This window comes from Nothoprocta perdicaria, unplaced genomic scaffold (assembly GCF_003342845.1).
Source record: "Nothoprocta perdicaria isolate Ctin4 unplaced genomic scaffold, notPer1 scaffold_97, whole genome shotgun sequence".
Taxonomy (NCBI): Eukaryota; Metazoa; Chordata; class Aves; order Tinamiformes; family Tinamidae; genus Nothoprocta; species Nothoprocta perdicaria.
Genome location: NW_020456276.1, coordinates 1136432 through 1154147, shown reverse-complemented (window position 1 = coordinate 1154147; position 17716 = coordinate 1136432). Strand labels below are relative to the sequence as shown.

Here is a 17716-nt window from a genome sequence, read left to right as displayed (position 1 = left end):
AGGGATAAAGGATGCAGTCACTCTTCACCAGCCTCAGGGCTGTAAGATCACAGGAACACAATCACGSATCAGAATCACAAGATCCACCCAGAGAGAATAACATTCTCTCTCCCGCTCTGGATGACCTTTTCCTTTTCGCTCTCTGTGCTTACCCTGCAGGTGATGATGAGGAAGATGAGCCTGAAATCCCTCTGAGCCCTCGGCCACGTCCTCTGGCAGAGCTACAGCTGAAAGAGAAGGCCGTGCCTATGCCTGAAGCCAGCTCCTTCTTCATCTTCAGCCCCACTAACAAGTAGGCACCCATCCTACTCCTGGCATAATGGAACCAGGACTGGCTTGGGTACCTCTAGCATCAACCATTCCCAACAGAGAYTTGCACATAAAAGCCAGTCCTGGAGGTAGCCGGCTCACTAGGACAATGCAGTCTTCTTCATGGAGGAGCTAGCACAGAAATTCCTTCATGTCCAGGGCCCTCCTGTTCTCAAGGTTTAGAAATAACCTTTTTCAGGCTATTGCACCCCCATCTAAGAACCTTCTGACCCTATGGCACTGTTTCATGCCATCCATGTTCCCTGCAGGTTTCGGATGCTGTGCCACAGGATTGTCAATGCCACCTGGTTCACCAACTTCATCCTGCTCTTCATCCTACTCAGCAGCATCTCACTGGCAGCCGAGGATCCCATCCGGGCTGAGTCCTTCCGCAACCAGGTGCTATATGGCTCCAGAGGGATCGAATGGGTGGGAAGACTGCACAAAGACCCTCATTTCCCCAGTAAGCAGAGACCTGCTTGTTGGGCWTAATACCCAGGCAGATTTTGGTACCTGTGATTTTTTTCTCCCGGTGAGAGACTTCCATGCAGAGAATAAGAATCTCACTAAGAGCTCCCCGTTTCTCTTTTGGTCTCCAGGAAGAAGGTCCTATAGCATGCCAGATTATCCTAGCCTTGTTTTATGTCTAAATAAGAATCAGTGTGAGAGGCTAACTCCTGAGTCCAGCCCTGGCTGTGGGAGGGCAATACCTTTTGGGAGAGGAGGCTGGTTATGTTATCCTTTCAGTGGGTAATAGGAACAAGGTAGTACTGTTTCATGCCTTATCTTACTTCTGGCTCAAGAGGTCCACCAGCCAGGAGTTTAAGATTATCTTGATTCAACGTTGTAGTGACTTCTGTGGATAGGAACATCCCATTAGCCAGCAAACTGGGCAACTTGTTTATGCAGCAACCTGCAATGCTGCCTACATGGAGCAAATGTAGTTGTAAATCTAACCTTTCAGAGTATGCATGGGTTTGTTCTGTTGCAGCGCCTGGCAGAGGATGTGGGGTCTCATAAGGAGACAGTGTCCCAGGGTACTCAATACTTTTAGAGATCAGAAGCTTGGGGAATGAAACCTCATTCACTTCCAAGTAAGGGATTGGTCTTAGGCAGCAAGTCTGAGCATGCACTGGGGAGAATCAGCAAAGCTGAGGGAAGTTCTTGAGTCTTTAGCATCTGGTTTGCAGGCTTTATTTAGCGAGATGGGCTCTCCCAACCACTGTGCCAGGATATCTGAAACTGGAATGCTTGAATGTTTCTCATGTCACCAAAATTTCACCAATTTCTGGTGCTTCTATCTCCAGATTCTTGGCTATTTTGACATTGGCTTCACCTCTGTCTTCACAGTAGAAATTGTTTTGAAGGTGAGTCTCTGTCCCCGCGGATTTAGCCATGAACAGCCCCTTCATCTGCCGTCAAGTAGGAGATAAATGTGTGTAGACAGATCCACGTAGGCAGACCCTGAGCAGTGGGCAAGACCTAGAGCATGGTTCTAAACTAGATTTTGACTATGGGCAGTCTTTTTTTTTTATATATATTTATATATATATATTTATATATATATATATTTATATATATATATATATAAAAGCTTGGAGCTGCTTCAGTAAACAAGCTCCAGGACCCAAAGGGGAAAAGCTTCTGGCCGAGCCTAAAGTCTCTGCTGTTTCTGCAGTCCAGGATGTGTGTGACCTATCCCAGGGGCTGTGTGTACCCTGCTGTGAGATCAGGCAGTCAAGTCAGCTCTCCTGTGACACCAGGACACATGGGCATGACAATAACATTTTTTTCCAGACATTCCTCAAGAATCACTTTGCAAAAGAGAAAGCCAAGAAAAACTGAGGAGGGAAACAGCAATTCAAACAGCTGTTGAATGCTGCTCCCAGTGCAGTCCCTTTGCTTTTCTCCCCCTTAGTTTGCTGAGTCATTTGGAAATGTTATGTCTCCAGATGGTTGAGCAAGGAGGATTTCCAGCTCATCTGAAGTCAGCTCCTGGCCTGGCTACAGAGTAATGGATAGGGTCTGTGAGCAGGACCCTGAGCAGGATAGGGTCTGTGAAAAGCCCCTCTTATGACATCTGTCCCAGGGCTGCAGTGCGACCATGTCTCTGAGCCTTGCCTGGCCTCTCTGCTAACTTCTTCTGCTCCCCAGATGACAGCGTATGGCGCTTTCCTGCACAAAGGCTCCTTCTGCAGGAACTCATTCAACATCCTCGACCTGCTCGTTGTTGCTGTCTCTCTCATCTCCATGGGAATTGAGTAAGCACCTCCATAATTCCCTGGGGTCATCATCGKTCTCTCTAGCCAGACAGTCCCGTTTGGTGCTGCAATTCCCCATGTTGCCTAGAGAAAGAACAATCGTCCCTTGGGTGTTCATCATGTATTAGAGCCCATAAGGCATCTGTTGCCACTACACTGTGAAAAAAAAAAAGTGTGTAAATGGCTGGGAGGCAAGGAGAAAAACTCTTTCCATGTCAAAGTCAAACATGCAGACAGAAATTTAATTTGGAATTACTTTCTCTAGCCACCTTGTGTAGCCTTCGGCCTTGTGTAGCATGGTGACTTAGTGTCCTTAGAGGTCTCAGCTGGTCCTCATTGCTCATGCATGACCTCAGCTTGGCCTACCTGGCTGCCTGGTGGGTCCATAACATCTGTGGCCTGAGCAGAATTGCCCCTTCTCAACTCTACCTTTCTCTCCAGATCCAGCACCATCTCTGTGGTGAAGATCCTAAGGGTGCTGAGAGTCTTGAGGCCTCTGAGAGCTATCAACAGGGCAAAGGGGCTGAAGGTAAGAGGGAAGATGGGGTAGGTTGTGCTCAACCCATGGGAATCCCTATGTGAGGTTATGTGACAGGCTTCACACTCTTTGGGGGTTGCCAGAGAGGAAACTGAATTCCACCTCCCCTTGAGATGCAGTATATGAAGGGGTTTACCTTTTTCTTCTGTTCTTGGTAGGACTCTGCATTTGCCTGCCCTCACTCCCTGGGTCCAGTCCCTGCAGTGAGTGAGAGGGAGGGCTGAGGGAACCTCCCCCAGAAATGCTCACCTGTGCTCTGTCCCCTCCTTCTACAGCACGTGGTCCAGTGTGTGTTCGTGGCCATCAAGACTATTGGCAACATCGTGATCGTCACAACATTGCTGCAGTTCATGTTTGCCTGCATTGGGGTCCAGCTCTTCAAGGTGAGAGATGTTCCCCACACGCAGAAGAGATGTCCTCCTGCTCAGGGGTGCTCTAGACAGACTCTTTTAGCCATAACCCCCCAGGGAAGCTATCTCCCAGCACAGATAATACATGAAAGGAGACCTGTCTGCACCCGACATTCAGGATGAAGAGCCACCTGACAGGAGGGATGCCAAGGAACACCCAGGAAAGTGTGGGATCCAGACAACACACACAAAGGGACCAGCTCTCTCTCCCCGCTTACTGTCTCAGTTTCTCCTCTCTAAGATGTCAAGTGCTTTATGACTTCTGTTAGCAGTTTGGATGCACCTCTTCTACAGGAGCTCCCTTTCTCTCTTAGTTCTTCCCTTGGGAGAGCTCCGTTCCCTTAGTTCTCCTTGGGAATATTCTTAGAAAAGGCAGAGCCATCCTTGGCTGAACTCAGCTTTGTTCTAGTATTTGTGCCTAAATTCCCAGCCAATGGACGAGAGCTCTCAAAATTCCCTGAAAACTCAGAAAAAAATGTCGACAAACATTAGATTTCATTTACCTCTATAGCTATTTCTTCATTCTCTGATTTCCAAATAATTGAACACCAGATAGGATGAGTCAGATTTGGGCCCTGGGAAATTTGTTTCCTCTACCAGTACTAGGCACTTTTTGTCTCAACCTAGAATTGTCGACAGAGTCTGCCGTGGCTCCTGAGCTCAGGAATGGGTTGTTTTGATGAGTGGAGTGGGAAAGCCTGCAGCGCTTTGTGGCACATGTCAGAGCTAGTACAGATGAAGGGTGGGGATCAACTGTGATCTATGAAAAAGTCAAACTTCCCTGAGGCTTCCAAARTTCCAGCAAAATCATAGTCTCTCCTGATCTCTGTACAATGCAGGGCAAGTTTTACAGCTGTACAGATCCATCCAAGTTGACGGAGAAGGAMTGCAGGTAAGAGCTCTGGGCACCACAGTCCAGCCGGGCACCCTGCTGAGGCCGGGCCTGGAAGGTGAGGGCAGGGGAGTGGATCACTTGTGTTCCTGCAAGGGGATCTTGCCGTTAAAAGCAGGTTTTGGTGTCTTGTGCTGCTTCCCTTTACTGCACATTGCTCTGCTCCCCTTTCTGTTGGACTTTSAAAATAAGCACAGGGCCGTCCTCCCCTACCAGGCTCCAGGTAGCCCTTGGCCTGTGCTGCACCAGGCAGGCAGAAGAAGGCATGGCCCTGTAAGCACCGCATCCTTCCCATTGCAGGGGCAAATTTATCACCTATGTGGATGGAGACCCAACGCAGATTGTGATGCTTGACCGCGTCTGGTTGCACAATGACTTCCACTTTAACAACGTCTTCTCGGCCATGATGTCACTTTTCACGGTCTCCACCTTCGAGGGCTGGCCGGAGTGAGTCTGCATGCAGGGGCAAAGGCCTAGCCAAAATAACAAACCTGTAGGTCATTGCCACTTGCTTCAGATTAACAGCTATCAGCTGAGAGAGCTTTTCCGAGGAAAAAAAAAAGTTGCCTAGGCCAAGGAGAAGCATTAACCAYCCTAGTGGGGACTGTGGGGCAGACAGAGCGTCCCTGGCTGAACCATTCCACCCATATTGSTTTTGGGACATCCCCAGGACTCTCTGTGTCTTTCAAGAAAACACATTTTTTTTCTCCCAGTCATGGTCTCTGTTTCTTCTGTGTCCCTCCTGTAGGCTTCTGTACAAGGCCATTGATACTAACGCTGAGGACACRGGCCCTATCTATAACTACCGTGTAGAGATTGCAATGTTCTTCATCATCTACATCATCCTAATTGCCTTCTTCATGATGAACATCTTTGTGGGCTTTGTCATCGTCACCTTCCAGGAGCAGGGGGAGAGCGAGTACAAGAACTGTGAGCTGGACAAGAACCAGGTATTGGGGCTGCTGGGGAGCCGGGAGGTGAGCAAGCCCTGGGTCCTGCTGCTTCGGGATAAGGATGAAACGGACCTGTTCTGGGTTCTGGCATTTCTGGAGCAGCCTGAATTTGATCAGCCCTTATTGCCGGCACTGCTGGAGCAGGGAATAATCCCAGCACCCAGTCTGACTCCTGGCACAAGACAAGACTGACAAAAACCATATAGTAGCTTTTCAAAGGCAGGGCAGAGAGGAATAGAATGAGGGACTGGACTTTTTGGTTCTGGTGGGGTGCCCGAATTGACCTGAAGCAAAGGACTGGAGATATCAGAGGAGAYAGAAGTAACAGTGAGAACAGCTTCAGTAGGGGACACATCACATGCTGGTGAGGAGAACTAGATATGGATGCCTGCAGGTTGAAAGGAGGATCTGGGGTTCCCAGGTGCACAGATGACCCTAGCCAGGAAGGGAGGGAAGTGCCTGTTGAGAAACTCTGAAGTGTGGAGAAAAAATGGTTATTTCCATGAGAATTGCATTAGTTCCACGTGGGTGCTTGTTGGAGGTCTTTGCAGACAGCATAGCAGATACTTGAAATATCATTATCCCTGGCCTATGTTGCTGGGCTAAAAAAGAATGGGAGACCAGCCTGTGCTTTTGGGGAGCTGCAGCATGACCACTGGTGCTGTCTGCCTGCCAGTGCCAGTGGTGTTGGCCTATGTCCTTCTGTGTGCATGAAATCTCCCCCTYTTCCCCAGCGCCAGTGCGTGCAGTATGCGCTGAAAGCTCGCCCACTGAGGCGCTACATCCCCAAGAACCCCTACCAGTATCAGATTTGGTATGTGGTCACCTCCTCCTATTTTGAGTACCTCATGTTCTTCCTGATCCTGCTGAACACCATCTGCCTGGGCATGCAGGTAAGGGAGCAGAGTGCCAACCACAGGTAATGTAGGGGTGTCAACAGTGCCAGACCCACCTCTTAAGCTCTAACCTTTTCAGAGAATTCCTGGAGAGAGGGTTCCATATGGCAAAACTGGTGCTGTGTACTCAGCAACCCTAGGACTAGAAGCAAAGTGGGACTGGTTGGATGTGGGAAGCCCAGAGAAGGGGATGCAGGGGAAAATAAATCCTTTTTTGCTGACCCTTTCTGAGCCATAGGTGTGTAAAAGAGGGTCTTCATCCAGCACACACCTCTGGGATCACAATGGAGACTGTACCTGTCCTTGGGCTCACATAGTTCTTCCTGACATCTCCTCAGCATTACAACCAGTCTGCAGAGATGAACCACATCTCAGACATCCTCAACGTGGCCTTCACCGTCCTCTTCACTTTGGAGATGATCCTCAAGCTTATGGCTTTTAAAGCCAAGGTGAGGACAGGGTCCATAGGCTGGGGGATGGTCTCAGGCTAAGCCAAGAGCATGCCTTTCCCTTGCATTTGGCATCTTTCATGTACAACTTCCCCCTAGACCTAGGACTCCAGAGAAATTCTCCTCATGGGACTCTTGTGGACCCCCATGAGCAGGATCTGTAAGTCTCTGGATGGACTAGCAGTTGTCAGAACTAACCTTGCTGACCCCATACAACCCAATGCAAATACTCATGGCTCCAGTCTTTGAGCTCACCTTTCTCTCTGGGTGGGGTTGGGTACCAGAGACCTGTTATACCTCTAGCTACCTCTCTGTACCCTCCTCATTTTACTATTGCAAAATAAAACCAAGCACTTCATGAGGGAGTCCCAGATCTAACTACCATCCCTCCCTTTGCCTCTGCCTCAGGCATCAGAGGCTGCACGCTATCCTCATCCCAACCARTGCAGCACTGCTGAGTGGGGTGCAGATGGACCACTGCTCTCCCTTGCTGCCAGTGTAACAGTGGGTTCTGCTCAGCTTCTATGCAGGTAGTATGACTGCACAGAGTATCTGCTGGCTGCTAAGAAGGGACCATATCTGCTACGGTGGATTTAGTCCCTTTGTCAGCTTCACTTTCAGCTGGGCACAAGAAATWGTGTTTTCTTCGGCTTGGCCCTTTGATGTTGATTTCTGTTCTCTGCTTCACCCCTGACAGGGTTACTTCGGGGATCCCTGGAATGTCTTTGACTTCCTTATTGTGATTGGCAGCATCATCGATGTCATCCTCAGCGAGATTGATGTAAGTGGCAGGCCTCTGCAGCACCAAGGTGTCCCCGGGGAGCATCACTACTTGTACGTGCTTGGGGCCGTTCTGCTGTACTGTGCTAGGGCAGGGCAGGGACACCAGCGCAGTGCCGAGCTCTGCTAGTGTGCCTGTTGGCACACCTCTCTTCCTGTCCTGGAAATACAGAGGCCCTGTATCCTCACACAGCCAGGATCTGCCTGAGACGTGGATTCATGGAGATGACAGCTGTGACACTGTGAACCTTAAAGCACTATAGGGGATCTCCCCCAGCCTGCTAACATGTGACAGTGCCCTGTCCCTTTTCTTGCCCAAAATTTATGAGCAGAGGAATCCTTTGGGAAACAGGACTAGACTATGAGGAGCACCCCCTACCCACTCTGCCTGCCTTTCTTCCTCATGCACACACCTGGACAGAAATCACCGAAATGTTAATTCTCGGATTGCTGCAGATCTGCAAAAACGATGCAAAAAAGAGAAAAGACTCCCCTGAACTCCCTGTCCCCCCACAACACACTTCTGTCACATGCCACAGGAAAGGCAGACAGATCGATTTGCAAAGCATTTGCTTTGCCTGTGTCTCTATACACAGTGATCACTGATCTATACATATACACGCAGAAGACTGTATATGTCYGCAAGCGTGTAGCCCGTACACTGCATTCTGGAAGCTATGTACCATATACACTGTGCCACTGCCAGGAGCTATGTTTGCAAAGACCCTGCAGGAAGCATTTTCAGGTTGAYGTGCTAAGAAGTCAGTGTGCCGCTGCCTTTTGCAGCACTGGGAACTTCATACCTCATGGTCTGAAAACGCCCCAGTGCACCTGGAGGCTGTGTGCTGCATTCAGCAGACTTAGTGATAACTGTAGAAGTAGCAATGCATGGGATAGCCACTTCCACAGTTCATTTCCCAACAAACTTGCACCAGTCTCATGTACTCCAGCTTTCGAGCAGATTTAATGAGATCAGCACAGATTGTTGGGGAGAGGAGCTGTGATTTAGCTTGAGYTCAGATCTCACCTCTGCAGCTCTGTGTCTGGCTTGGAGGGGAATTTGTGGGAAGCAGTTAAATTAGCCGTTCCTGAGTCTTTGGGTCCAAAGACATGCTAGTTCATATTCCCGCTGTGCCTTTGGCCCAGATGTACACRCTGCAACAAGTGAAATGCAGCAGGGAACATGGTTAGGTAAGTCCATCATGACCAACACTTCCACTATTATCCATCTGCTGCCTCTGCCCCACAGGAGTCACATTTCCCTGTCCAAAGAGCCCAAAGGAGGTGGATCTTCATCCTCCTTCCTCTTGTCACCCTTAGACACAATTGCTTATCCCCAGTTTTCATATTACACTGTCCTCTGTGTCTGTGTCTTTCTCCTTTTCCTATCTGTTCTTCTGTTACAGTTTCTCTCACTTCCTGCCTCACCTCTCTTGCTGACTGTCTTATTCTCTTGACAGACTGTTCTTGCTTCCAGTGGTGGATTGTACTGCCTCGGTGGAGGCTGTGATAGCATTGTAAATATCAGCTGCATGTGCTTGTAGTGGGCCCCTTTGTCCTTTTTGCTGCCCATGGTTTTGCTGGTGTGCCCATATGGCTGGTGTTTGCACGCRTTCTGCATGTTGCTGAGACACACACCAAACCGCCCTCTTCTCTCMCACAAATAAATCACCCCTTGCTGAGTGGGATATGGAGTGACATACCCCTCCATGTACACCAGTTCTCAGAGGGAATCTGTCTCGCCCTTGGATGTGTCAAGCTGTTGGAACAGCTTGGCCACCTCCAGGGAACGAAACACAAGGATAGCTGAGCTAAACAGAACGGAGCATCTAGCAAAGGTGTCCTTTGACTGCTGGAGGTTGCTGACCTTCTTTCCTCTAACCATCTTCTAGATTGTGCAAGGACTAACAAGATTTTTCTGTGCCGTTTTTTACATTGTTGACCAGAGAAATTGCAGAGGTTTAGCTCTTTTGCCTTGATTTCCCCTTGGAAGATGGACTATGTCCCATGGCTAGTGTTGCACGGGCCCTCAAGTCTCGTCCAGCTAGACCCATGGTTTAATCCACTTGCGATGGTGTAACTGGTCAAAGAGAGGCYCCATGCTAATGTCTGAAACCACCATGAGACCATGCAGTTACTGAGCACTGTGGGGTGCAGCAACCCAGGGATGTCACTGCTCCTCTCGTTGCCTCAGAGGAGAGTCCAACTTTTCCCCCAAAGGTGGGAAAAGTTGGCTGACAGGGCAGCTCATGGTGGACAGTGATTACCTTGAGCTAGACCTGATACTAACCATGCTGGGGTAGGCAAAAGTGCTCCTCATCAGCTCCAATTTTCATAATGGATTGCTCTAACTGAGGGCCTCCTACAAGCTTCTGCAGCTGAACAGGGGCAAGGAGCTGCTGGATACCAAGAAACGTAGGCTGCATACTCAGACATGTCCCTCCTGAGTTGGATGGCTGTGACAATTCCCTATTCCCTGAGTTCCCTATTCCCTTCCCTGTCCAGGCCTCCATGTCTTAGCACCCTGGACTAAGACTTCCACAGGTCTCTTGGTGTAGTTTTGTAACCCAGGATTGCTCTGATCAGGCCATGTGGGGACAGCAACGTGATGAGATTGATACAGATGTTCCTTACTGCCATTTTTAGTGGGAAACTCTTGTATTATGGAAAAGAGAAAATCAAAATATGGAGGCATGGTGAGGGGAGATGGTGTTTCCCAGCGTGGTTCTGGGAACTTCTTAGAAATGTTGAGCTGAAGAAGTTTGAGCTGCTAGAGGGAAYGATGAAGGTCGTAGTTCAAATGCCCTGAAATCGCTGGTAACTGGTGTGTTGTGTGATGGATTAACGCAGTTCAGGGAGGCAGCACTGAAGTCTTGGGAGGCTGGAGATGGCAGTTGGAGGGACAACAAACATCCTGGGCTGTGTCATAGGAGTATGTCAGGAAAAGCCTGTGGAGGGCATCTTTTGGAGGGAGCTCTGTGGAAGAGGGGATCTGGGGGGGATCTCTGTGGAAGAGGGGAATGTGACCTTCACAGGGGAGGCATCGCTGATGCTGGGGGGAGCAGTGGGCAGACCTTCCCACGCAGAGTCTCCTCATTCCGTTCTCCATTCTGTTCTCCATTTGTCCTATGAAATCCCTGCTAGAATGTGCCCAAGAGGAAAAAATCCTCAAATCAACCCTTTTGTGCTTACAAAGCCATTCTTATCCCTTCCTCTGCCTGACTTAGAGCTAACCTCACTAGAAGACCCTGAAATGCCTTGCTGGGTTGGGAAGGTCCAAAATGGGACCTAGTGTCTTTGGGTGGCCCTGTTTGGCACGTGGCAAACTGCACAGCTCTCCCTAACCTGCATTGCATCATGGTTTTCTCCTTGAAGTGTCCTCCTAACTAATGGGATATCTCTAACCCATGCAAATATCTGACCCCTGCGCAGTCCAGGGAGGGCTGAAATGTGAGACAGTAGGTCTGGGGAGATGAACTTATGTGGAGATTGGAGGGAAGATGCCAGCATATTAATGCCATCAAATGCCATCATTGCTTGGTCCTCCATATAGGCGAGGGTCATGGGGAGCATCACTTGTTCCTGCAGGAGGGAGCTTGTTGCTCTTCTGCTGCCGGGACCTGCTCCCACACTTATCTGCCTGGAGGCGTCAGTGCCCACTGCCCTCCAAGTGTTATGGTCTGCCTGCAGGACCCTGATGACAACTCCCGTGTCTCCATCACTTTTTTCCGGCTTTTCCGAGTGATGCGGTTGGTGAAGCTGCTGAGCCGGGGAGAAGGTGTCAGGACCCTCTTGTGGACCTTCATCAAGTCATTCCAGGTGTGTGTATAGGGCAGTCCTCTCCTCCCAGACATGTTCATGCCATGGGCTGGCAGCAGTCTTCAATCTTAAGGCTAATTGGGCTAATGGTCTCTAGATTGGCAGAGGAGGAATGCTCCTTTGGTCATAGGCTACTGGCTTCAGATTGGAGCAAGCGTTCTGCACCATGTACACCACCATTGTCAGCATGGTTGAGAATATCTGGGTGGGTTTCCCTGGCTGCTTGCAGAGCATGAGACATCTCTGCGTGTCTCCTAAAGACTAGTCAAATAGGAAATGCCCTGGACCTAGCAAGGCTGGGCATTGCATCAAATGGGCAAATTAGGAGCACACTGCAGCATCTCAGCATACCAGTGCCTGGGTCTGGACATCTCCCTGAGCCCTAAGCATTTCCCAAGTCTGCTCGGCCTTCATGCTAGCTGCAGCAACTTGGTGCTCCCCTGGGGTTTGGCATCGACCTTCCATACATGAGAACCAGAGGATGGGCCTGGCAGGGGGATGGTTAGAGGAACAGATAGAAAGTAAACTTCAACCCTGCTTCCTACATGGGGGTCTGATGCCTCCCTCAGGCAGTACCTCCAGACCCAATCTGTTGTCCTCAGGTTGCTTTGATATGGGACTTTTTTTTCACGTAACGTGGCCTTTTTGTCACAGGCGTTGCCCTACGTTGCCCTGTTGATTGTGATGCTGTTCTTCATCTATGCTGTGATTGGGATGCAGGTAAGGAGAGGGGTGGGGATGAGATTTGATTTTGGCAGCCACACAGAGCTTGGTAGGACCCAAAGAGTTGGATGGGGGAGGAGAGGGAGACTGAGAAACCGACTACTCTACCAGATACTTCCTGGGACTTTGCTGTCATGAGGCCCGGGGATACCTGGTTAAGGGTGCTGCAGACCTGACAGTGTGATTTTCAGATGTTTGGGAAGATTGCCATGGTGGATGGTACTCAAATCAACCGGAACAACAACTTTCAAACCTTCCCACAAGCTGTGTTACTGCTATTCAGGTTGGTCATTCCGTGTTAAGAAGATAACCCCGGAAAAGTGCTGGTCACAAACTCCCCCGGTTACCCACCAGAATGAAGACAACTAGTATTTCTATAGCTGATTTTTTCTTTTCCCCTGCCAAAAAAATGTCATGTAGCAGTGGAAGCACTTCATGAATGGCTGTTGGTTTGCCTAGTATGGGTGAGAGGGAGGAGAAGGAGGGTGCTTTAAGTTTTATATTTAGAATGTTTGCTTCACAATTTGGATTTTAACTTGTGAAATTTGAAGAGGAAGCAAGAGCTCRTTCCCAAACAGATCACTTCAGAGATTCCAGTAACAGATGATGCCCAAAGCCCCAAGCTGGAGAGCGAACCCAGGGACCCTGACTGTTTCTTTCCCAGAGACTCCCTGCACATCCCTCACAGAACAGAGATGAGCCGGCATCCCCTCTCCTCAGGTGTGCGACGGGGGAAGCCTGGCAGGAGATCCTGCTGGCCTGCAGCTATGGGAAGCTGTGTGATCCTGAGTCAGACTTCGCTGAGGGCGAGGAGTACACCTGCGGCACAAACTTTGCCTACTTCTATTTTATCAGCTTCTACATGCTCTGCGCCTTCCTGGTACACCTTTCTCCCTCTGGGCCCCAAGTCATCGTGGGGGACAGGTCCCGCATGCTCAGCCTGGAACACCTCTCCGCATCCCACTCCCAGTCCCAGTCAGTTCCTGGGCATTCAGATAGCCCTACGTCTCACTAAGTTGGTCTCCCAGCTCCCTCTTCCCTTAGTCTGGGGGACCTAGCAGCTGCTTGCCCATGTGGCCCCAAACCTTCACAGCCCTTCAGTGTGCTGCTGTCCAGATAAAGAGGGCTTGTGTTTAGTGACCGATGTGAGGGTGTCTCTTGTGAGGGTGAGGATGGAGAGAGAAGAGCTGCCCTGTGCCCACTGCAGCCAGGGCTAGGGCAGAAGACTTCTGTGCATGGGATAATCCATAACATCCACAGACTCYGGGAGGGTCCTAAGCCCCTTCTCACCCCTGAGCTGACGCTTGTCTGCCTTCRTTTTCCCATTGCCCAATTCGGGGACATGTGGCCAGTGCGGTACTGCTCTGTGCTCTGAATCACAAGGGGTAATGGTTCTCTTTGTGGGGTTGCTCTGCATGCCCAGCTCTGCCTTGACCTGGTGTCCCTCACACCCACTTGTCTGCACTTAGATCATTAATCTCTTTGTGGCCGTCATCATGGACAACTTTGACTACCTCACACGGGACTGGTCCATCCTTGGGCCCCATCACCTGGACGAGTTCAAACGGATCTGGGCTGAGTACGACCCTGAGGCCAAGTGAGTGATTCTGCGTGGCGTGGAGTGAGTGGCAATGAGGGGACAGTCTGTGGGGCCACTGTCAGAGAGACCAAGGATGAGCTGCTAAACTCTGCCGCAGTCCCTGAGACAGCTTCCACTAACTGTGTCTGTGCCTGAGTTAGCTTCCAGGCTTTGGGAAATGAATGTAGACGGTCAGCTTGTTCAGTGTGTCCCGAGGCAGATGTTAACCATCATCATTTTTGGGGCTATAAKACTCCCACTGTGCAGCACAGATTTATCTGCTTTCCAGTGCCATAGAGGAACAGCAGCTCTCCCGAAAAGTACAGGAAAGAGGAGGAATTTGCTCACCAAAGAAGCATTGGGCAGGCCAAGGGGTTAAACCACTTCACACACTACTGTGCCCCACAGCGTTCTTCCATCTACACYGTTCATGCTGCTTGTTGCCTCCCACAGGGGCAGGATCAAACATCTTGATGTGGTAACTCTGCTGAGACGTATCCAGCCTCCCCTGGGCTTTGGGAAGTTCTGCCCACACCGTGTGGCTTGTAAGGTAACAGCCAAGGGGATGGTTTCGTTAATGGGCATAGGGATGCCTTTCCTAGGTTGCTTTTGCATCCATATACYCCCTGTCTTGCCTCAACAGAGAGGCTAAAGTCAGGAATGCAATTAGATTTTCAGTGTCATAAGTTATGCTTGTCCTCTGGTTTCTGGTGTTTAGTAGAGAGGAGCAAGGAGAGTTGGCTAGAGTTGGTGTATTTCAGGGTCCTGAAGTAAAGCACTCCCCTGTGCTCATTCCAGCACCATGGAAGACCACTGTAGTGGTCTGGTCTCTGACTGACCCTGAGCCCTCAGTGCAGAGAAGTTTCTGAGCCACAGTGAAGTGCTCCAGATCCCACGTCGGGCAGAAGAGCAATGATGGGCCTGATTAACCTCATCAGATACATCAGCTGGGCCATAGAGAGTTGTATCTAAGATCCTGAGAGCACTGAGAAAGCCCAAGACTCTTGAGAATCTTTTTCCCAGCTTGGCTCATACTGCACAAAGCCAGGGCCTGTTTGAAACTCATATGAGAAAGATGTTCAGATAGATAGAGCTCAGGGAAGCTTCACTGATATAAAACCCCGGGAGTCTTGGGCAAACTTGTGCCAAAGGTGTCACAATAAAAAACACAGCTTTATTTTATTTTATTTTATTTTATTTTATTTTATTTTATTTTATTTTATTTTATTTTATTTTATTTCATTTCATTTCATTTCATTTCATTTCATTTCCATGACTCTTCTTGAAGCCTCCTCCAGCTTAGTGTGGTTTAGCTGATCGGGATGAGTGGTCTCCCTCTCTCTGGCCTGCATAATGCCAAGCAACTGTGCAGAGTCCAGCTGGACTGACTGCATTAGCCATAGCTGGGAGGGCTTCTYGCTTCACAGCTCAAAGTGAGATGTTTCAGTCGGTGTGCAGTCTCTCACACTCATGCAAGGGCCTGTAGCTGCCCTCCTGCCAAAGCGGACTCTCTGTCTGCATGGAGGTGCCAGCGTGCTCCAGCCAAGTGGGGACATGGTTGCTGATTTGTTGTGCAGCGGCTGGTGTGCATGAACATGCCCCTGAACAGCGATGGCACTGTCACCTTCAACGCAACCCTCTTTGCACTGGTGAGGACAGCCCTCAAGATCAAGACAGAAGGTGAGGGATGCTTTTGTACGCCTCTTTTGCTTGGTCAGGATACCAGGGGAACCTTCTTCCTGCGGTATGGGGTGCTAGTTACACATTTTCTGTCAAGAACCACAGAGTTTCTTCCCTGATGGGCTATACCGTCTATGCAAAATACCCCCACCCTCAGCTTCATACCATTATTTCCCTGAATCAGCAACAATAGGCACATACATGGGGCTGCTCAGGACAAGCCAGGAGGATGTCTTAAAATTGTACATGTGTTGCATCCCCCCAGAATAAACCAGTACCATCCCAGCTATATAACTTCAAGCTGAACAGCTCAGGGGCAATTCTGACCCATTTCCCATCCCAGACATGGTGCACTGCTGGAAGACTCCATCCCCACACTACTAAGCGTGGTCTGATCRTCCTTCACATCCACCACAGTGCTGCCTGCTCCAGATCTGCATTTCCCTATATATCTATCTGTTTGCATCTCCCTGTGTATCTCATGCTGAGATGGATGGAGCTAGGTAGATCCCTTTTGCTTAGGAAGAATTGCTCTCACCGCCTTCCTTGCCAGCAGTGGAGTTTGCAAAGCCATACTTTGGGAATGCACCAGACTGACTTGATCTCATGGTTCTGGGATTGACAGCAATCATACATGAACTCTGCAGCAGGGCTGGGGCAGACGGACGTGAGGCTGAGCAGTGGGGATCCATCTGGGTCTGACGGGCCAGATGGACACGTCAGACTTTCCCTTTTTGCTGGGGTGGGAAAGGACATTGGGAAACACAGCTGTCAGAAAATGCAGAAAGCATTCCAGAAAATGCAGAAAGCGCTGGGAGGAGCACAGGACATTCTGGAGCAACAGCTCTGAGACAGCCTGTGATTGYAAGCCAGCAGAAATTATGAGGCCAAGGAGAACACTTAGAAGGAGGTAGAGAAATGCTGTTGACCATCAGAGAGAGAACAGAGAAGCTGGCAGCAACCTTCTATCCACTTGCTGTTTGCTAGGACGCAGCCTGTAGTTAAGGACATTTCAAATCACAGATCCATTCTTAGAAAGCTAATTTTTCCTGGGCAGGGAGTCTGGGAGGGAGCCATTACACCCTGCACGAGCCTGGATAGGTTTTCACAGGCTTTGGCTTTGTTCATGTCCATGATTTTGTGGGGAAAATTACTCCATCTCTTCCATTTCCTCACAGGTAACTTTGAGCAAGCCAATGAGGAGCTCAGAGCCATTATCAAGAAAATCTGGAAGCGAACAAGTATGAAGCTTTTGGACCAGGTCATCCCACCTATTGGAGGTGGGTTTTCTGGTGGTGCTTCCCAGAAGGGCTAAACCCCTTATCGGGGTCTTGGCTCTTCCAGACTCTTCAGACTGTAGACAATGTTGTCAGCTTGGCTTTCTCCCCTCCAGATGACGAGGTGACAGTGGGTAAATTCTATGCCACATTCCTCATCCAAGAGCATTTCAGGAAGTTCATGAAGCGCCAGGAGGAGTATTACGGTTACCGACCCAAGAAGAATGCTGTGGAGATCCAGGTTGAGAATTCTGGAGTAATGGTGGAGGGGGTGACTCATCCTGGGAGCAAATGGTGCCTGGGGCTCTACAGGGCATGGTGGGGAGTTCTGCAAATAGGGAAGGGGGCTTTCCCCAGCTCAGGAGAGTCCAGGAGGACATAGAGAGACAGGGCAGAGATGAGGGAAGGCATCTTTGTCCCTCAGACTCTGAAAATGAGAAGGCCAACTCAAGCAATGCTGAACTTGTCATGAGTGTTCCTCCAGGTTAAGCTGACATTAGTCCGCAGAAGATAGATGACTCCTGAAGCAGATGAGTTTTCTGGCTCCTCTTCTGCTGACTTCTACCCTAGAAAAGACAATGATGTCTCATGATGCGGTTTTAAGACCAAATGCTTACTTCAGACCAATGCTTAGACTGAACTGCGCTTATCCTTTTCCTTCCCACTAACCCTTCTTCGATGAGAGATCCTTTTCCATTTCCTCACCTTGACAGTGAACTGACAACAGGAAGACAGAGTTCATGTGCATCTGACTGCTGTAGCGTCAGAGAAACCTGCACAAGCAGCTCTGAAGCATGCTGTTAGGGTGGAATGGGAAAGGAGAATCTTGTGTGTTCAGCCAAAGATACAGAGATGTCCCCAGATTCTACTGACCTACCTGTAGGGAGGAAATCACATGTAGTAATAAAGGATGAGGGCCAAAGACTGCGGAGTGGGCAAATGAGTCAGGACGACAGTTCAGATACCCCCAGAGTAGAGACAAAGACATAGCTACCACTATGGCCTGTCTTCAGGCTGTCCTTAGCAAACCCCTTAGTGGAGCTGCATTGGCCCAGAAGCTGCTTCATCAAATACAGATGGTGTAGGGTAATGCGTGGCTTGTCCTTGGTAAGGGATCTGCCATGACAGTATGGTTTGGGAATCAAGAGAA

The 17716-nt window shown here is 49.6% G+C and overlaps 1 protein-coding gene across 1 annotated transcript in view; it reads left to right on the top strand.

The window, feature by feature from the left end:
* CACNA1S (calcium voltage-gated channel subunit alpha1 S) overlaps positions 1 to 17716 on the top strand; it is a 37565-nt gene that overhangs the window by 16110 nt on the left and 3739 nt on the right. Inside the window, exons 17-38 of the mRNA XM_026053072.1 lie at positions 160 to 292; positions 579 to 708; positions 1617 to 1676; positions 2464 to 2570; positions 3012 to 3099; positions 3384 to 3491; positions 4358 to 4410; positions 4711 to 4857; positions 5159 to 5360; positions 6098 to 6256; positions 6598 to 6708; positions 7406 to 7489; positions 8949 to 9005; positions 11179 to 11307; positions 11962 to 12027; positions 12222 to 12313; positions 12751 to 12910; positions 13500 to 13627; positions 14063 to 14159; positions 15187 to 15289; positions 16468 to 16569; positions 16683 to 16807. Of these exons, the coding sequence (XP_025908857.1) occupies positions 160 to 292; positions 579 to 708; positions 1617 to 1676; positions 2464 to 2570; positions 3012 to 3099; positions 3384 to 3491; positions 4358 to 4410; positions 4711 to 4857; positions 5159 to 5360; positions 6098 to 6256; positions 6598 to 6708; positions 7406 to 7489; positions 8949 to 9005; positions 11179 to 11307; positions 11962 to 12027; positions 12222 to 12313; positions 12751 to 12910; positions 13500 to 13627; positions 14063 to 14159; positions 15187 to 15289; positions 16468 to 16569; positions 16683 to 16807 (2441 nt within the window). The remainder of the gene's footprint in view (positions 1 to 159; positions 293 to 578; positions 709 to 1616; positions 1677 to 2463; positions 2571 to 3011; positions 3100 to 3383; positions 3492 to 4357; positions 4411 to 4710; positions 4858 to 5158; positions 5361 to 6097; positions 6257 to 6597; positions 6709 to 7405; positions 7490 to 8948; positions 9006 to 11178; positions 11308 to 11961; positions 12028 to 12221; positions 12314 to 12750; positions 12911 to 13499; positions 13628 to 14062; positions 14160 to 15186; positions 15290 to 16467; positions 16570 to 16682; positions 16808 to 17716) is intronic.